This window comes from Saimiri boliviensis, chromosome 9, assembly GCF_048565385.1.
Source record: "Saimiri boliviensis isolate mSaiBol1 chromosome 9, mSaiBol1.pri, whole genome shotgun sequence".
Classification (NCBI taxonomy): Eukaryota; Metazoa; Chordata; class Mammalia; order Primates; family Cebidae; genus Saimiri; species Saimiri boliviensis.
In genome coordinates, this window is record NC_133457.1 from 115,205,682 (window position 1) to 115,226,181 (window position 20,500).

At 49.2% G+C, this 20,500-nt stretch overlaps 1 protein-coding gene across 1 annotated transcript in view; it reads right to left on the reverse strand.

Moving 5' to 3' along the window:
* Positions 1-19,827, reverse strand: part of ATP9A (ATPase phospholipid transporting 9A (putative)) — a 168,654-nt gene extending 148,827 nt beyond the window's left edge. The window contains exon 1 of the mRNA XM_039479637.2: positions 19,508-19,827. Coding sequence (XP_039335571.1) covers positions 19,508-19,794 — 287 coding nt within the window. The 5' untranslated portion in view covers positions 19,795-19,827. The remainder of the gene's footprint in view (positions 1-19,507) is intronic.
* Between the last annotated feature and the right edge of the window lie 673 nt (positions 19,828-20,500).

Below are 20,500 nucleotides of genomic sequence, written 5' to 3' on the forward strand. Positions count from 1 at the left end.
CCATTGCACTCCAGCCTGGGTAATAAGAGCGAAACTCCGTCTCAAAAAAAAAAAAAAAAAAAAAAAAAAAGAGTAAGAAATTAGGCTGGGTGCAATGGCCCAGGCCTGTAATCCCAGCACTTTGGGAGGTGGGTGGATCGCAAGGTCAAGAGATCAAGACCATCCTGGCCAACATGGTACAACCCCATCTCCACTAGAAATACAAAAATTAGGGCCGGGCGCAGTGGCTCAAGCCTGTAATCCCAGCACTTTGGGAGGTCGAGGCGGGTGGATCATGAGGTCAAGAGATCAAGACCATCCAGGTCAACATGGTGAAACCCCGTCTCTCCTAAAAATACAAAAAATTAGCTGGGCATGGTGGTGCGTGCCTGTAATCCCAGCTACTCAGGAGGCTGAGGCAGGAGAATTGCCTGAACCCAGGAGGCGGTGAGCCGAGATCGCGCCATTGCACTCCAGCCTGGGGTAACAAGAGCGAAACTCTGTCTCAAAAAAAAAAAAAAAAAAAAAAAAAGAAATACAAAAATTAGCTGGGCGTGGTGGCACATGGCTATAGTCCCAGCTACTCGGGAGGCTGAGGCAGAAGAATCGCTTGAACCAGGAGGTGGAGGTTGCAGTGAGCCAAGATCGCGCCACTGCACTCCAGTCTGGTGATAGAGCAAGACTCTGTCTCAAAAAAAAAGAAAGAAAGAAAGAAAGAAATGAAGATTCTGAAACAGAAACCACAGACAGAAGCTGCAGTTTCACAAGCGCTGGACCAAGCGGACCGGAGTAAGGAACGTAGATGTGAAGCCAGACAGACCCAGGTGCAAACCTCAGCCTTGTTCTATGCAGCTACTCAGCTTTTTTTCCCCTCTTTTCTTCACTTTTTTGTTTTTGTTGTTGTTGTTGTTGTTGTTGTTGAGACAGAGTGTTACTCTGTCGCCAGGCTGGAGTGCAGTGGCACAATCTCGGCTCACTGCAACCTCCGCCTCCTGGGTTCAAGCGATTCGCCTGCCTCTCAGCCTCCCGAGTAGCTGGGACTATAGGCGAGCACCACCATGCCCAGCTAATTTTTGTATTTTTAGCAGAGATGGGGTTTCACCATGTTGGCAAGGATGGTCTTGGACTCTTTTTATTTGTTTGTTTGTTTTTTTAACTCTTTTTTTTTTAGAGACAGGGTCTCGCTCTGTTGCCCAGGCTAGAGTGCAGTGGCTATTCACAGGCGTGATCCCACTACTGATCAGCACGGGAGTTTTGACCTGCTGTTTCCAACCTGGGCTGGTTCACCCCTCCTTAGGCAACCTGGTGGTCCCCCGCTCCCAGAAGGTCACCATATTGATGCCAAACTTAGTGCAGACACCCAATTGGCATAGCACACTACAGCCGAGAACTCCTGGATTCAAGCAATCCTCCAGCCTTAGCCTCCTGAGTAGCTGGGACCACAGGCATGCGCCACCACGCCCAGCAGGTCTCGATCTCTTAACCTCGTGATCCGCCCTCCTCAGCCTCCCCAAAGTGCTGGGATTACAGGCGTGAACCACCTCACCCGGCCTTTTTTTTTTTTTTTTTTTTTTTTTTTTTTTTGAGACAGGGTCTCACTATGTGCCTAGTGCCTGCCCAACACTGGCCTTGAACTCCTGAGCTCAAGTGATCCTCCCACTAAGGCCTCCCAAAGTGCTGGGATTACAGGTGTGAGCCACTGAGCCTGGCCCTGGACTACCCAGGTTTGATTCCCGCTTTTTCTCTCAGAAGAATGACAATAAGACCCGCCTTGCTGAATCACTTTGAGGATTGGACATTTTATATGTAAAAGACATAGGACCGTGCCTAGCATATAACGGGCCTTCTAATAATAGATACTCTTGGCTGGGCATGATGGCTCATGCCTGTAATCCCAGCACTGTGGGAGGCCAAGGCAGGTGGATCACTTGAGGTCAGGAGTTCAAGATCAACCTGGCCAACGTGGTGAAACTCCATCTCTATTAAAAATACAGAAATTAGCCAAGCATGGCGGAACATGCCTGTAGTCCCAGCTACTTGGGAGGCTGAGGCAGAGAACTGCCTGAATCCAAGAGGCAGAGGGTGCAATGAGCCAAGATTGTGCCACTCCACTCCAGCCTGATAACAGGAGCAAGACTCCGTCTCAAAAATAAATAAATAAATAAAAATAATAGACATTCTTAGACCAGGCACAGTGGCTCACGCCTGTAATCCCAGCACTTTGGGAGACCTAGGCAGGCAGATCAGTTGAGGTGAGGAGTTCAAGATCTGCCTGGGCAACATAACAAAACCCCACCTCTACTAAAAATACAATAATTAACCAGGTGTGGCGACACACACCTGTAGTCCCAGCTACCGGGGAAGCTGAAACAGGAGAATCACTTAAACCAAGGAGGTAGAGGTTGCAGTGAGCCAAGATTCTGCCACTGCACTCCAGCTTGAGTGACAGAGTTAAGACTACATCTTTAAAAAAAAAAAAAAAAAAGATATTCTTTCTCTTAAGCTATTTTTCCAGATTAAAAAGGAAAACATGAAATAACTTTCTCACCTGTTGATAACAATAGCCATTCAACGAGGTTAAAGTGTAAGTTTAGAAATAACAGTTTATAATGCTTCATGCTTAGACCACTTATTTATTTAATTATTTTTTAAATTTTATTTATTTTTTTGAGACAGGGTCTCACTCTCTCGCCCAGGCTGGAGTGGCCCAATCTTGATTCACTGTAACCTCCACTTCCCAGGCTCAAGTGATCCTCCCACCTCCGCCTCCCGAGTAGCTGGGACTACAGGCCCACACCACCATGCCTAATTTTGTATTTTTAGTAGAGACAGGGTTTCTGTATGTTGGCCAGGCTGGTCTCAAACTCCTGACCTCAGGTGCTCCACCCACCTCGGCTTCCCAAAGTGCTGGGATTACAGGCGTGAGCCACCTCGCCCAGCCTAGACCATTTATATAAAGGAACACCAAAATGGATTTTCTTAGGACTTGACTCTATGACAAATAAAGGTTTTAACAACAGATAGTCTGCCTACCAGATGTGCGATGGTTTCATAAAATCTGGCTGAAATGCAAGGGAAAAGCAAATATTAGATTAGCAGAGCCAAGGGAACAATGTTTCTGAAAAAGGTAACTAACGTAACAGGGAGCTGGCCTCCACAGAAACCACCATCTCTGCTGGGAGTTCCCTACAATCAGTAAGCACTGAGCAAATATTTGCTGAATTGCCTGCATGACACACCAACCTTTCAGGAAGCTAGAGTCCAGGAAACAACAGTCTCAGGACTGACACTGTGCTAATCCAGGAAGAACATAAAGAAAAATTAAAAGCAGCCTGGCATGATGGCTTATGCCTATAACCCCAGCACTCTGGGAGGCTGAGGTAGGTGGATCACTTGAGGTCGGGAGTTCGAGACCAGCCTGGCCAACATGATGAAGGCTTATCTCTACTAAAAATGCAAAAATTAGCTGGGTGCAGTGGCAGGTGCCTATAGTCCCAGCTACTGGGGAGACTGAGGCAGGAGAATCATTTGAACCCAGGAGATGGAGGTGGTAGTGAGCCAATATTCTGCCACTGTACTCCAGCCTGGTGACAGAGACTCTGTCTCAAAAATAATAAAATAATAATACTAATAATTAAAAGCAGTATGAAATAAATAGTCTACAGCAGTGGTTCTCAACAGCAGGGTGGGGTGATTTTGCCCCCTGCAGACACCTGGCAATGTCTAGGGATGTGTTTGATTGTCACACTGCAGGGAAATGGGGTGCTACTGGCACATAGTGGGCAGAGGCCAGGATGCTGCTAAACATCCTACAATGCCCAGGAAAGCCCCCACCAGACAGGGTCATCTGGCCCCAAATGTTAACTGTCTGGAGGTGGAGAACCCTGCCCTGGGCAGCACTGCCCACTAGGTTTCTGTGATGATGGAACCATTCCATACTGCACCATCCAACACAGTAGCTACCAGCCACATGCGGCTGCCGAGTACCCAAAATATGACATTCGAAGTTTATTTCAATACCCAAAGGAATATAAATCATTCTACCATAAAGACACACGCATATAAGTGTTCACTGCAGCACTATTCACAAAGCAAAGGCATGGAATCAACCTAAGTGCCTATCAATGACAGACTGGATAAAGAAGATGTGGTGCATATACATGTGGAATACTATGCAGTCATAAAAAAGAACAAGATCATGTCTTTTCCTGGAACACAGATGGAGCTGGAGGATATTATCCTTAGCACATTAACACAGGAAAAGCAAGCCAAATACCACATGTTCTCACTTATAAGTAGGAGCTAAGCGATAAGAACTTACAAGCGGGCCGGCTGGGGTGGCTTACACCTATAATCCCAACATTTTTGAGAGGCCGAGGAGGGCAGATCACCTGAGGTCAGGAGGTTGAAACCAGCCTCACTAACATGGTGAAACTCCATCTCTACTAAAAATACAAAATTAGTCAGGCGTGGTGGCACATGCCTGTAATCCCAGCTACTAGGAGGCTGAGGCAGGAGAATTGCTTTAACAAGAGAGTCAGAGATTGCAGTGAGCGAGATCTCGCCACTGCAGTCCAGCCTGGGCAACAAGAGTGAAACTCTCTGCCTTAGAAGAAGAACAACTTAGGCCGGGCGCGGTGGCTCAAACCTGTAATCCCAGCACTTTGGGAGGCCGAGGTGGGTGGATCACGACGTCAAGAGATCGAGACCATCCTGGTCAACATGGTGAAACCCCGTCTCTACTAAAAATACAAAAAATTAGCTGGGCATGGTGGTGCGTGCCTGTAATCCCAGCTACTCAGGAAGCTGAGGCAGGAGAATTGCCTGAACCCAGGAGACGGAGGTTGCGGTGAGCCGAGATCGCGCCATTGCACTCCAGCCTGGGTAACAAGAGCGAAACTCCGTCTCAAAAAAAAAAAAAGAAGAACAACTTGCCGGGCGCGGTGGCTCAAGCCTGTAATCCCAGCACTTTGGGAGGCCGAGGCGGGTGGATCACGAGGTCAAGAGATCGAGACCATCCTGGTCAACATGGTGAAACCCCGTCTCTACTAAAAATACAAAAAATGAGCTGGGCATGGTGGCGCGTGCCTGTAATCCCAGCTACTCAGGAGGCTGAGGCAGGAGAATTGCCTGAACCCGGGAGGCAGAGGTTGTGGTGAGCCGAGATCGCGCCACTGCACTCCAGTCTGGGTAACAAGAGCGAAACTCCATCTCAAAAAAAAAAAAAAAAAGAAGAAGAACTTACAAAAAAGGGAACAACAGACAGTGGGGTCTATCTGTAGGTAGAGGGTGGAAGGAGGGAGAAGAGCAGAAAAGACAACTACTGGACACTGGGCTTAATTACTGGGTGATGAAATGGTCTATATAGCAAACCCCCGTGACATGACTTTACCAGTGTCAAACCTTCATATGTACCCCTGAACCTAAAATAAAAGTTTAAAAGTTTTTGTTTCTTTCACTTAATTGATTTCAATAGCCATGTGGTACCATAATGGACAGCAGTAATCAGAAGGCAGTTAAGAGTGGAAAGAGGCCAGGCACGGTGGCTCAAGCCTGTAATCCCAGCACTTTGGGAGGCCGAGGCAGGTGTATCATGAGGTCAAGAGATTGAGACCGTCCTGGTCAACATGGTGAAAACCCGTCTCTACTAAAAATGCAAAAAAAAAAAAAAATTAGCTGGGCATGGTGGCGTGTGACTGTAATCCCAGCTACTCAGGAGGCTGAGGCAGGGGAATTGCCTGAACCCAGGAGGCAGAGGTTGCGGTGAGCTGAGATCGCGCCATTGCACTCCAGCCTGGGTAACAACAGTGAAACTCTGTCTTAAAAAAAAAAAAAAAAAAAAAAAAAAAAAAAACAGTGGAAAGAGGCCGGGTGCAGTGGCTCAAGTCTGTAAATCCTAGAACTTTGGGAGGCTGAGGCGGATGGATCACCTGAGGTCAGGAGTTCAAGACCAGTGTGACCAACATAGCAAAACCCCGTCTCTACTACAAATACAAAAATTAGTCGGGCGTGGTGGCACATGCCTGTAATCCCAGCTACTCCAGAGGCTGAGGCAGGAGAATCGCTTGACCAGGAGGTGGAGGTTGCAGTGAGCTCAGGCTGCACCACTGCACTCCAGCCTGGGTGACAGAGTGAGACTCCATCTCAAAAAAAAAGGGGGGGGAAGGGGGAGTGGGAGGAAAGGTATGAAGGGAAACTTGCTCTTCCTTCTAAATATGTCTAAGGGCTGTTTTTTTGTTTGTTAGTTTTGAACTAGAATACAAAACCTAAGTCAGGAAGGATGCAAAAAAAGAGGCGGATTCTCAGTGTGAACATATCTCTGCTACAGAAACGCTACTGGCTGGAGGAGAACTGGGAATATATCAACCACCTCATGAGAAAAGCCAAGTCAGTGTGGCAGCTTCTCTTTAAATGGAAAGCTCAGGTCCTCTGACCCGGCAAGTCCCCCAAGAGGGAAGTGGGGAGCATCTTAAACATATACTGGTCCTAGTGAGCAATGGGAGATGCGTGAGGATGTTCACAGCAGCAGCAGGGAGGGCGATGCCTGGGAACGGCGGAGGCACCCTCTGCGCAATGGATTTGTAGCAACTGGATGTAGACATACACACAATGCAGTGAAAGATCCAGGTGGTTAAGTGTGAAGAAAAAAAGAAGGCAAGAAATAAGGAATTTATTGTTTTGTCCCTTAATACAAAAATATGTATTAATATAAGCCTAGGAAAAAGCACTGAGAAACAAACACCTCCTCCAGCCCATGACTGTTACCACGGGCGCTCCCAGGGGATGGGTAGTCAGGGATGGTGGGGTTGTCACCTTTCCCTGTTTCTCTGGCCCTAAGTCTTTCCCTATGGGTATCCTGCTGTTCAGCAGGCCTGACTCCTCTTATAGAAATATGACTCGCATTGGGCAGCTCACGCCTGTAATCCCAGCACTTTGGGAGGCCAAGGCAGGTGGCTCACAAGGTCAGGAGATCGAGACCATCCTGGCTGCCACGGTGAAACCCTGTCTCTACTAAAATACAAAAATTAGCTGGGCATGGTGGCCAGCGCCTGTAGTTCCCGCTACTCGGGAGGCTGAGCAGGAGAATTGCTTGAACCCAGGAGGCGAAGGTTGCCATGAGCCAAGATCGCACCACTGTACTCCAGCCTGAGCAACAGAGTGAGACTCTGTCTCAAACAAACAAGCAAAAAGGCCGGGTGCGGTGGCTCACGCCTGAAATCCCAGCACTTGCGGAGGCTAAAGTGGGCAGATCATGAGGTCAGGAGTTCAAGACCAGCCTGATCAACACAGTGAAACCCTGTCTCTACTAAAAATACAAAAATTAGCCAGGTGTGGTGGCGTGCACCTGTAACCCCAGCTACTCAGGAGGCTGAGGGCAGGAGAAGTGATTGAACCCAGGAGGCGGAGGTTGCAGTAAGCCAAGATCACACTACTGTCCTCTAGCCTGGGCAACAGAGTAAAACTCCATCTCAAAAAAAAAAAAAAAGAAGTATGACTCACGTGTCCCAGTCCCACAGTGATCCAACAGCTATCACACTCAAAAAGGCTCTCACCTTCTCACCTTTCCATGTCTGCTATCCCATTATCAAGCACGCTCCTGCAGCCAAGGCAGGCATGACTGGAACCCGATGCTCTCATCTTCCCCACCATTCCACTTTTATCGAACTACCCAACTTCTCTGTAAGACCCACTCACACCAGACATCCTCCTGCAAGCCTGTCCCTTCATCTTCTATCTATCCTTCCAAACCCAACTCTATGCTCTTCATAAAGAGAGGAGGCGGCAGTTCTGAGCTCTTTAGACTTAACTGGTCTATTTCTCTCTAAACCAGGACTGGCAAACTCAAACCTACAGGGGTCCAGCAAGCCACATAAAAGAATAAGTAGGCCAGGTACAGTGGCTCATGCCTGTAATCCCAACACTTTGAAAAGCTGAGTCAGGAAGATCACTTACCACCAGGAATGTGAGACCAGCTTGGGCTACATAGTGAGATCCCATCTCTATTTTCTTTAAATGAACAAAGAAGAAAAAGAAGGAGGTGGAGGATGAAGGAAGAGAGGAAGAGGAGGAGGAGGAGGAGGAGGGGAAAGAGAAGAAGAAAAAAAAAATGAATGAAAATAAACACAGTCGAGTGGGACGGGGCACACCTCCAGTCCAGCTCCTACATAAGCCTAGACCATCTGATTCCTGAAGACAAAGACGTTCTGAAGAGCAAATGCTACGGGGTTTTTTTGGTTTTTTCTTTCTTTCTTTTTGAGATGGAGTTTCACTCTTGTTGCCCAGGCTGGAGTGCAACGGTGTGATCTCGGCTCACCGCAACCTCTGCCTCCCAGCTTCAAGGGATTCTCCTGCCTCAGCCTCCTGAGTAGCCAGGACTCCAGTCGTGTTCACCATGCTCAGCTAATTTTTGTATTTTTAGTAGAAACAGGGTTTCACCATGTTGGTCAGGCTGGTCTCAAACTCCTGATCTTGTGATCTGCCTGCTTCAGCCTCAGCCTCCCAAAGTGCTGGGACTACAGGCATGAGCCACCGCCCCCGGCCAGGATGTATTTTTCTTTGGAAGTTTTAATCAAAGCTTGTATATAAGATCACTTTATTCCTGCATCTTCTCAACTGTTTCTTCCTTGTATTTGCCCTTTTCCTTTCCTACTTGCTGAGATCCGGCTTCTGTTCAACCATCTTCTTACGGTCCTTGTCCAGTTTTAGCCTAGTGACAACCCCCTTGCTGGGTGAGCGCCTACGTGGACACTTGTGCCGTTAGCCTTCTCCTGCTGCACCTGGTCAATGCAGACAACATACTTCCTCCTGTAAACCTGGACTACTTTGCCAATTTGCTGACCTTTATAGTGTCCTCGTACAACCTGAACTTCATCATCCTTCTGGACGGGCATGGATGGCACGCTGCGTCTCTGTGTCCGCTCTCTGGAAAGGGGAAGACAGCATCCTCCTGTGAACGTGGGAGTGCCTTGAAATGCCTTTTGCGGTTCTTGCTTCAGTGGGAAGTCACAAAGGGATTAAACTTCATTTTGGCCGCTCCTGCTTCGGTGATGGCCGAAAAAGGGAAGAGAACTACATGCTGCTGGCCGAAAGCGGTGGCTCACACCTGTAATCCCAGCACTTTGGGAGGCCAAGGTGGGCGGATCACAAGGTCAGGAGTTTGAGACCAGCCTGACCAACATGGAGAAACCCTGTCTCTACTAAATATACAAAAGTTAGCCGGGCATGGTGGCAGGCACCAGTAATCCCAGCTACTCAGGAGGCTAAGGCAGGAGAATCGCCTGAACTCAGGAGGCGGAAGTTGCAGTGAGCTGAGATCATGCCACTGCACTCCAGCCTGGGCAACAGAGCAAGACTCTGTCTCAAAAAAAAAGAACTACACACTGCTTCTAATTCTGTTTGCCAGAATGTATTGCTAAGTGAAAAAAAAAAAAAGTACTGTGTAGGGCATAATAACAATTGAATAAAAAAGAAAAATCTGTCTGTCTATCTGTATAAAGGTACATATGTTTTTTTTGATAAATGTTTCAAATTTCTGGAACAATACATTAGAAACTGGTGAGACTGCTGGCTGGGTAAGGATGTGGGGTAGCTGACTAGAGAGAGTGGGAGGGAAGCTGACTTTGCAAAGGCTACACCTCTGCACCTCTTAAGTATTAAACCATGTGACTCTGACTCAGTACACTTTTTTCTATTTTAAAAATGAAATAGGACAGACGCAGTGGCTCACATCTGTAACCCCAGCACTTTGGGAGACCGATGTGGGTGGACCGCAAGGTCAAGAGATCGAGATCGAGATCATCCTGGCCAATACGGTGAAACCCCATCTCTAATAAAAAATAAAAATTAGCCAGGCATAGTGATGGGCACTTGTAATCCCAGTTACTTGGGAGGCTGAGGCGGGAGAACTTGAGCCCAGGAGAAAGAGGTTGCAGTGAGCCAAGATCACACCACTGTACTCCAGCCTGGGCAACAGAACAAGACTCCACCTCAAAAATAAATAAAATTAGGCCCAGCACAGTGGCTCTCACCTGTAATCCCAGAACTTTGGGAGGCTGAGATGGGCAGATCACCTGAGGTCAGGAGTTCGAGACTACCCTAATCAACATGGCAAAACCCTGTCTCTACTAAAAAGATACAAAATTAGCCGGGCGTGGTGGTGGGCACCTGTAATCCCACGGTATTTGGGAGGCTGAGGCAGGAGAATCCCTTGAACCCAGGAGGCAGAGGTTGCAGTGAGCCGAGATCACACCCCTGCACTCCAGCCTGGGCAACAAGAGCAAAACGCCATCTCAAAAAAAAAAAAAAAAAAAAAAAAATTAAACTTAACATTTAAAAAAATAAAAATAACTTTGGGAGGCCGAGGCGGGTGGATCACGAGGTCAAGAGATCGAGACCATCCTGGTCAACATAGTGAAACCCCGTCTCTACTAAAAAGTGCAAAAAATTAGCTGGGCATGGTGGCACGTGCCTGTAATCCCAGCTACTCAGGAGGCTGAGGCAGGAGAATTGCCTGAGCCCAGGAGGCGGAGGTTGCGGTGAGCCGAGATCGCGCCATTGCACTCCAGCCTGGGTAACAAGGGCGAAACTCCGTCTCAAAAAAAATAAAAATAAAAAATAAAAAATAAAAATAAAATTATCAGGCTCACCCTGCTGCCCAAACAGCACACAGCTCCATCCACAGCCTCTGATCTTGCCATGAGCTTGCAGGTCAGAGACCAGATACCATTCATCTCCCCTCGAAGGCCTGGCACAGACAGGAGCTCCGTCACTGAGCGTGGGCTGATGACTCACTTTCCTGGCCCTTTCACATGCCCCCGTGCCCAACACTCCCCCCTCACCTCAGGCACTTGTGTTTACCCAACACATTCGGTCATAGGTGCTAACACAGGTCTATCTAGGCCAAGCACCTGGCTGGCAACCCCACACAGCATAAGCCTACGAGATTCCAGAAAACAGAGCAGAATCCGGCGGAGGGCAATTTCCTAGACACCAAAAAAAAAAAAAAACAAGCAAACACATGAGCAAGTGCTGAGTACTGTGCCAAGTGCTGTGGCAAAGCCCTCATTCAATTCGAATTACCTGCCTCGCTCCTCCCAGCCGTCCTACAGTCGGGGCTTCTACCCCTGCCCTCTTGTACATGAAGACACTGCACCTCAGAGGGTCTCGCAGTCTGTAAGGGGCAGAGCCAGGCTGTGAGTCCAGCAAGCTGACACCAGAGCCAGCTCTCTAGCCAAAGTTTGGCAATCTCATTTTGTCGTAGAATCTGAGAGCCACCTCTGAATTGTCTAGATGGCAACATAGGGAGGAATCCAAATGGCAGGAACATAGCAGGGACATACCAAGGGTCCCCACTGGCACTGCCAGGCACACCAGCCTCCTCCCTCCAACCGTGCTATGGCGGCTGGCACTATGGTAGCTTCCATGAGCAACACACATTGGGGTCTAAGAACTCTACGAACGGCTAGGCACAGTGGCTCAAGCTTGTAACCCCAGCACTCTGGGAGGCCAAGGAGGGCAGATCACAAGGTCAGGAGTTTGAGACTAGCCTGGCAAACATGGTGAAACCCCGTCTCTACTAAAAATATAAAAATTAGCCAGGCGTGGTGACCAGCATCTGTAATCCCAGCTACTCAGGAGGCTGACGCATGAGAATCTCTTGAACCTGAGAGGTGGGGGTTGCAGTAAGCCAAGATAGTGCCACCACACTCCAGTCCAGTCTGGGCAACAGAGCAAGACTCTGTCTCAAAAAAAAAAAAAAAAGAATACCTAAGACATGATGCTGGCACCCAATAAACTAACAGAGTTTAACAAAATTCTTACAATAAAATCTACTGTGTGTGGCTAGAATGGAAGCCCCATGCTGTCAGGGATTTCTGTTCCATGTGTTGACTGCTATATCCCTAATATTAAACTGCCAGAGACAGAGTCAGTGCTCAGTAAATATTTATAGAGTGAATAAATGGATGAATCAACAGTAGTTATTTTCAGTCTTCATGCTATAAACCTTTGTGAATGTTTCTGTGACTGTGCAGAAATCTGGATGCCCTTTCAAACAGCCAGCAATCCTCTGAAATGTCCAAACACAAGGCCTAGATTCTTAAGCACTGGTTTTCTGCTGCATCACACACAAAACTGCAGTTTTGAGTACTTCTTTGTTGATCAGGCTTATCCAATCCCAGACAAGCAACTTCTCAGGCCAGGGGCAGGAGTCAGTGCCTCCCTCCACTTTCTCTTTGTTTGCTTTTGGAGGGCCAGGATTCAGAATGAAAACAATACTTGTGGCCAGGTGCAGTGGCTCATGCCCGTAATCCCAGCAGCTTGGCAAATAGAGGTGGGTCAATCACCTGAGGTTCAGAGTTGGCAACATGGTCAAAAGCTATCTCTACTAAAAGTACAAAAATAGTCAAGTGTGGTGACGCGTGCCTAACATCCCAGCTACTCGGGAGGCTGAGACAGGAGAATCACTTGAACCCGGGAGACAGAAGTTTGCGTGAGCTGAGATCACACCACTGCACTCCAGCCCGGGCAACAGAGCAAGACTCTGTCTCAAAAAAAGAAAAGAAAAAGAAAACATTATTTCTAAAGTGAAAATAAAATACAAATCAACTTATGAGAATATAAGGTACTGGTTAAGTAAATTAGAGACATCTATTCAAAGAAATATTACGCTGTCTAACAAAATACCTTAGACTAAAGCAAATAATTTAAAAATTTTAAAAAGAAAAAAAATTTTTTTTAAAAGAAACTTTTCTGCTGTCATTTAAAATGTCATTTGCATATGGCAAAACCCCATCTCTACTAAAAATACAAAAATTAGCCGGGCATGGTGGTGTGTGCCTGTAGTCCTAGCCACTTTGGAGGCTGAGGCAGGAGAATCACTTGAAACTAGGAGGTAGAGGTTACAGTGAGCCAAGATCACACCACTGCACTCCAGCCTGAGCAACAGAGGGAAACTCCATCTCAAAACAATCAATCAATAAAATGAAATGCCACTTGCTAATAAGTACACTATAATACACAAAATGCTTTATAGTAAAATGCTAAGTGGAAAAAGTAAAACATAAAAACCCATGTGCCACACTGGGCAATATAATGAGATCTCATCTCTATAGAGTATCTAAAAAGTGTGGTGGCATACACCTATGTTCCCAGCTGCTTGGGAAACTAAGGTGGGATAATCACTTAAGCCCAGGAGGCAGAGGTTACAGTGAGCATTGATTGTGTAACTACACTCCAGTCTGAGAAAGAGTGAGATCCTGTCTCAAAAAAATAAATGAATAGATAAAAAACAATGTGCAACATGCTTCCTACTCATAAAGCAATGTACACGCAGAAACAAACAGGAAGAAAACATCATCTGCTAACAGGTTTGTGTTCACTGTGATTGTCTTTGAAGGAAAACTAATGCCAGTATTTCCTTTATCAATTTTCTCTGTTCTCTCTTTATCTCAAAAAAAAAAAAAAAATGGTAGACTATGTACCTAAATATTCAGCTTTTCTTTCTCAATCTAATTCATATTCAAAACTTCCTAGTCCCCCAAATCCAAATGCAGCAAGCATCCAAGCATCCTCATCCAATGTGGCCACAAAACATAGATTGTTACAGTGAGGCGAAGCCTTCGGCTACCCAGTATCTAAGCTCCTGTCACTGCCACAACATCACACCAGGGCCTCGACATACCTGGATGGAATGCTCTCGATAGTTATTCATTTTCCTGAATTCGATCCGGAAAAAGCAACAAAGTTCATAATATTTCTAAATTTCTCATAAAAGTCCCCTCTCTCGAAGAAGCATGCTGCAGACCCAACAGCAAACCTCATACAACACCTAATTAGCACCATTAGCTCTAGTAACCACCTAAGCGCATACTGAGCACTTACTTCTCTAAACTCTACATGGACTAAACAACTCCATGAGATATATAATTATTGTTACTCCTTTTTTTTTTTTAAGACAGTCTTGCTCTGCCGCCAGGCTGGAGTGCAGTGGTGTGATCTCAGCTCACTGTAACCTCTGCCTCCCGGGTTCAAGCAACTCTTGTGCCTCAGCCTCCTGAGTAGCTGGGACTACAGGTGCATGCCACCACACCCAGCTATTTTTTTGTATTTTTAGTAGAGACAGGCTTTCACCATGTTGGCCAAGATGGTCTTCATCTCCTGACCTCGTGATCCACCCACCTCAGCCTCCCAAAGTGCTGAGATTCCAGGCATGAGCCACTGCATTATTCGGCATTATTTCCATTTTACAGGTGAAACAATGGAAACTGAGAGAGGTAAAGTTATTTTCCCAAGATCACACAGCTAAGCAGCAGAGCCTAGTGTAAACCCAGCTCCTCGACAGACTCCTGCATCCTGGCTCCCAACAAACAATCCCTGCTGTGTCATCACGAGAGGAACTCCATTCAGCCATCAGCAAAGGACACGATGTCACAAGAGGGTTTCCAGCAGCGCAGGTGAAATGCCTTGTTTCCTAACTATACCATTTCAATCGTTTTCTCAACATCAGGATGTGGTAACTTTCTCAAGAGACAGAAGAACTTTGAAGCCAGGGGATTCCTCCAGCAAATAAACTGCATGTCTTCACAACATATGCAGAGTGACCCCAGAAATAATTGCATTCTGTCCCCTACAACATGTAGCATCTTGTTTTTGGTTTCTTTTTTCTTTTTTTTTTTTTTTTTTTTTTGAGACGCAGTTTCACTCGTTACCCAGGCTGGAGTGCAATGGCGCGATCTTGGCTCACCGCAACCGCAACCGCAACCTCCTGGGTTCAGGCAATTCTCCTGCCTCAGCCTCCCGAGTAGCTGGGATTACAGGCACCTGCCACCACGCCCAGCTAATTTTTTGTATTTTTAGTAGAGACGGGGTTTCACCATGTTGACCAGGATGGTCTCGATCTCTTGACCTCGTGATCCACCCACCTCAGCCTCCCAAAGTGCTGGGATTACAGGCGTGAGCCACCGTGCCCGGCGTTTTTGGTTTCTTAACCACAAATCTTCCAACCATTCCACAGCTTTACTGCCTAGAACCAGTAAGTGAAATGGGTGGATGGGGTTCAAAACTGCCTCCTCTCACTTACTACCTACAAGACAGTGAACAAATTAGTATCAGTGAATCTTTGTTTCCCTGTCAATAAAATGGGAGAATTAACTCCAAAAACTCACATGGTTGTTCTAAGGATTAAAACAGTGCTATTGGGCCAGGCCAATCGTGGTAGCTCACACTTGTAATCCCAACACTAGGGGAGGCCGAGGTGGATGGATCACCTGAGGTTGAGAGTTCAAGACCAGGCTGATCAACATGGAGAAACCCCGTCTCTACTAAAAATACAAGATTACCCAGGCGTGGTGGCCCACGCCTATAATCTCAGCTACTACTCTTTTTTTTTTTTTTTGAAACGGAGTTTCGCCCTTGTTACCCAGGCTGGAGTGCAATGGCACGATCTCGGCTCACCGCAACCTCCGCCTCCTGGGCTCAGGCAATTCTCCTGCCTCAGCCTCCTGAGTAGCTGGGATTACAGGCACGTGCCACCATGCCCAGCTAATTTTTTGCACTTTTAGTAGAGACGGGGTTTCACCATGTTGACCAGGATGGTCTCGATCACTCGACCTCGTGATCCACCCGCCTCGGCCTCCCAAAGTGCTGGGATTACAGGCTTGAGCCACCGCGCCCGGCTCAGCTACTACTCTACAGGCTGAGGCAAGAGAATCGCTTGAACCCGGGAGGCAGAGGTTGCAATGAGCCAAGATCACACCGCTGCACTCCAGCCTGGGCAACAAGAGTGAAACTCTGTCTCAAAAACAAACAAACAAACAAAACAGCACTGTGTATCTCAAGTATCCAGCAGACAGCCTGACCCATTACATATTCATTTCTTCTTCCTTTAACGACCCACCAACTTTAGCGCTCAGGCTGCCATCCCCCAGCCTCCGGTTATATTTCAGGAAGCTCCTCCATCTCTTTGGGCTTCTCAAAATGTTGCCAAACTTCAGGATTCCCATCTTGACATTGCTACTCCTGAAAATGCAGATTATATACAAGAGCATTTATACAAATGCACAGCACTCCGATACACAATTTGAATCCAAACTCTTGTCACTGTCTAAGAAATACATTGGCTGGGCGAGGTGCCTCATGCCTGTAATCCCAGCACTCTGGGACACGAGGCGGGCAGACCACCTGAAGTTGGGAGTTTGGGACTAGCCTGACCAACATGGAGAAACCCCATCTCTACTAAAAATACAAAATTATCTGGGCGTGGTGGTGCATGCTTGTAATCCCAGTTACTCGGGAGGCTGAGGCAGGAGAATCGCTTGAACCCAGGAGGCAAAGGCTGCAGCGAGCTGAGATCGCGCCATTGCACTCCAGCCTGAGCAACAAGAACAAAACTCCACCTAAAAAATAAAATAAAATGCATAAAATAAATAAATAAAATAGATCCATTCCAGGTTAAGCATGGTGGCTCCCACCTGTAATCCCAGCACTTGAGGAGGCCAAGGCAGGCAGATCACCTGAGGTCAGGAATTCAAGACCAGCCTGACCAACATGGTGAAACTCTGTCTCTACTAAAAATACAAAGATTAGCCAGGCATGGTAGCGGGTGCCTGTAATCCCAGCTACTTGGGAAGATGAGGCAGGAGAATTGCTTTGAACTCAGGAGGCAGAGGTTGCAGTGAGCCAAAACAATGCCATTGCACTCCAGCTTGGGTAACAAGAGCAAAACTCCGTCTCAAAAGAAACAAAAAGATGGCCGGGCACAGTGGCTCACGCCTGTAATCCCGGCACTTTGGGAGGCCGAGGCGGGTGGATCACAAGGTCAAGAGATCGAGACCATCTTGGTCAACATGGTGAAACCCCATCTCTAATAAAATATGAAAATTAGCTGGGCATGGTGGCGCACGCTGTAGTCCCAGCTACTCGGGAGGCTGAGGTAGGAGAATTACTTGAACCCAGGAGGCGGAGGTTGCAGTGAGCCGAGATTGTGCCACTGTACTCCAGCCTGGCACCTGGCGACAGAGTGAGACTCTGTCTCAAAAAAAAAAAAAAAAAAAACGAAACAAAAAGATTAGTTTCAAAGTTGGCAAGCTCTAAAAGGGGTGTGATGCTCCATTCTAACACTACCCAGAAAACTTATTTTTATTTTCTTATTTTCCTCCTGTGTAGCCTGGTTTTGGAGAAAACTTACTTTTAAATAAAATTATCTGCACCACTCCTTCTGGGTCTCCACATGAACGGCTCATATTTCTATGATGCTAATGATCACTTTTGAACAAGATTTGAATTTTTTCTCATGCACTGACTCAGAAGTTCTCCAGTCTGACTGCATATTAAAATCATCAGGGGAGCTTAGAAAAAAATATTTATATAGATTCCCAAGTCCCACCCTAAATTCTTATTTTAAAGGTCTAGAATGGATCAGAAATGGGTACTTAAGTTTCCCTGGTGATTCTAATGCACAGCCAGGGTCAGGACACTCACACACCTGCTGGGCAGGTAATCTTTCATTCATCCTGGAATCCCCATCACCTGGAGTGGCTCCTGCACATAGTAGGCTTCTCATAATTGCTCATGGCACGAATTAATAACCACCTGATTTTACAATCCACTCATCATGTTAATTCATTACAATATTTAATGATGGTGTAGGATGCACCAGGCACTCTTCCAGACATACAGTTCAAGTCAATTGTCATTATTAAAATGCAAAAGGGCCAGGTGTCCTGGCTGACGTTTGCAATCCTAGCACTTTGGGAGGCTGAGGCAGGCGGATCACCTGAGGTGAGGAGTTTGAAACCAGCCTGGTCAATATGGTGAAACCCCATCTCTACTAAAAATACAAAAATTAGCTGGGTGTGGTGGTAGGTGCCCGTAATCCCAGCTACTCAGGAGGCTGAGGGAGGAGACTCGCCTCAACCTGGGAGGGGGAGGTTGCAGTGAGCCGAGATCATGCCATTGCACTCCAGCACAAGGCTCTGTCTCAAAAAAACCGAAAACGAAAACAAAAACAAAACCGCAAGAGGCTGAGGCGGGAGAGTTCTCTGAGGCCAAGAGTTCGAGACCAGTCTGAGCAACATAGCAAGACCTTCCCCTCCCATGCCCCCGTTTAAAAAAATAAACGCAGAACAGAGAAGGAAGGGGTAAGGGTCACACAATCCGGAGTTCCATCTCCATTCTGCAGAGTCTTCCCTGCAGTCCTTAACCTCCCTAAGCGCCAGTTTCCTCCGCGTAACCTCAGCGAGGCCTCCTCTTCGGAGGATTCTGGAAGCCAGGGACAAAGACCCCACAAAATGGCCGCCGGCACCATTCTTTTTTTTTTTTTTTTTTTTTTTTAATTCCACTGACACCTGATGAAGCCACCCGTGGGGTTCACCCCACCCGCTGCGTCTCTCCTGTCCCAAGCAACTGACGCAGCCACAAGCGGCCGCCACCGGGAAGTGCCCAGGGAGGCCGGGACGCCCGAGGAAGGGCGGAGCAGATAGGACGCCGGCCCCGCCCGGCCGCGCTCAGCCTCCCGCGGGCTCCAGCCTCACCTGCGCCGACTGTGGAAATGCACATTCCCCAGACCCCACCCCCCCAGAACTCTGATTGGCGGGTCTAGGCGGGGCCAGGGAATCCGCATTTGCACCAGCGCCCACCCCCATCCTTCCCACCCCCGCCCCTCACGCCCAGCTAGGTCTAAGGCAAGCAATGCGAGAGCCCCGCAAACCTCCACAGGTCACGCTGCCATCCTCCGAACAGGAAGACGGCTAGGCGCAAAATACCAACCCATGCCCTCTCCCCACCTGCAGGAAAACTCTCCCCTCTTCCGCACCTAGGCTGCCCTGGGGGTCTCCTGCTGCCGGAAGGGCACAGCAGGTGGCATCCCCTGTCCCAGCTGTGGGAATCCTCCCCCCAAATTGTGGGAGGAGAACACAAGGGGTAGGGGTAGTGTCACCAAGAGGCCAGGAAGAAGCCCTCCCACCCTCCTGCGGCCGCTGCTTCGGATCCACCCTAGGCGGAGGAGGAAGCGGCCACCGGGGCGCAGGTGGTCTCGGCGCAGCCTCCTGGGACTGGGGCCAGGAGCGCTGATGGGCAACCCCGCGGGTAGGCCGTGCCCCCTAAAAGCTGAGCATATCTGGGCTTCCCGAGGAATGCTCCAAGCGCAGAGCTCGGTGAGATACTGACCAAATCGTAATCGCAACCACAGATACCAATTACGGAACAATAAAACGGTTAGAAAATACAGCTGATCCGAATTCCGCGGGTGTGTAAACAGCGCTGGGGCGGGCCCGGCTTCTCGGGGTTTCTAAAGCAAGGTGGGCAGGGAGAGGCCAGGCCATCGGGCGCTAAAACCCCACAGGGCCGGGATCAGGCTAAGGCCGCCCGGGGCTGGAGCGCAGGGACCCCCCTCCCCACCTCTCCGGCCCTGCCCCGGGGCTCATGGCGCCGGGCGCGGCGCGCGGCCAACCTGTCAGGCCCGGCCAGGCTGCCCCAGCGCCGGACTCCGGGCGGCGCGGACAAAGAAGGACGCGGGCCGGGGCCCACTCACCCGGCGCGGGGCCTGCTGTCCATCCGCTTCTTCTGGCGCACCGGCTGCAGCGGGATGTTGTCCGTCATGTCGGCGGCGCCGCCCGCCTTAGCTGCCGCGCCCCCCGCGCTGCCTGGGCCGCCGCCCGGTCCGGCCTCCGCGCCGCCGCCCGCCGGCGCCGCGCAGCCCCGGGGGAGGAGGCGGCGGCAGCGGGCGGACCGGGCCCGCAGCGAGGGGGCGAGCTCGCGAGCGCCGGGCCACGCGCGGAGCCGCCCGCGCGGCCCGACCGACGGACACGGGCGCACCATGGGCCCGAGCTCCGCGCTGCGCCCGCTCGCTCCGCGCCGCGCCTGCCTCTGGGGGCGACCCGGCCGTGTCCGCGCCGCCGCGGCCGCCGCAGTATCCCCGCCCCCGGCCCGCGCCGCGCGCCCCCCCACGCGCGCCCACCCGGCCACGCGCCCCCCGCCCACGCCTGCCGTGCGCGCACCCAGCCGCCTCACCCCTTACCCAAATCCTACATTCACAATCACATACCTGCCCTACGCACACGCGCTGTCACACTCATCCCCACCAACATCTGACATGCACAATCACACGGGCACCCGGCCACGCTCACTCCATCAGTCACACTCATTCCCACTCTTGCACCAACTTGCACATTCCGGCGCAGGCCCTACACACGCACACCTGCCGCTGCTCACTACCGGCAATATTCGGCATTCACAATCACAGGTAAGTTCGGCACGCGCACACACACACGCTCACCCTCCCGTTGGTCACCATCATCCATGCACCCAACTTCTCAAGCCTCACACCCATGAGCCCGCAGAAATCAGTCACACAGGGACCCTCGGCTTTTCAGTCTCCCTCACCCTCAATCCTTTGCCATCCTCACCCTCATTCTCTACCTGGATTGTGAGAACTCACCATCACACACACACACACACACACACCGGCCTCTTTCATCCAAACACCCATCAATAATCGGAACACCCTCATTCTCACACCAGGCAC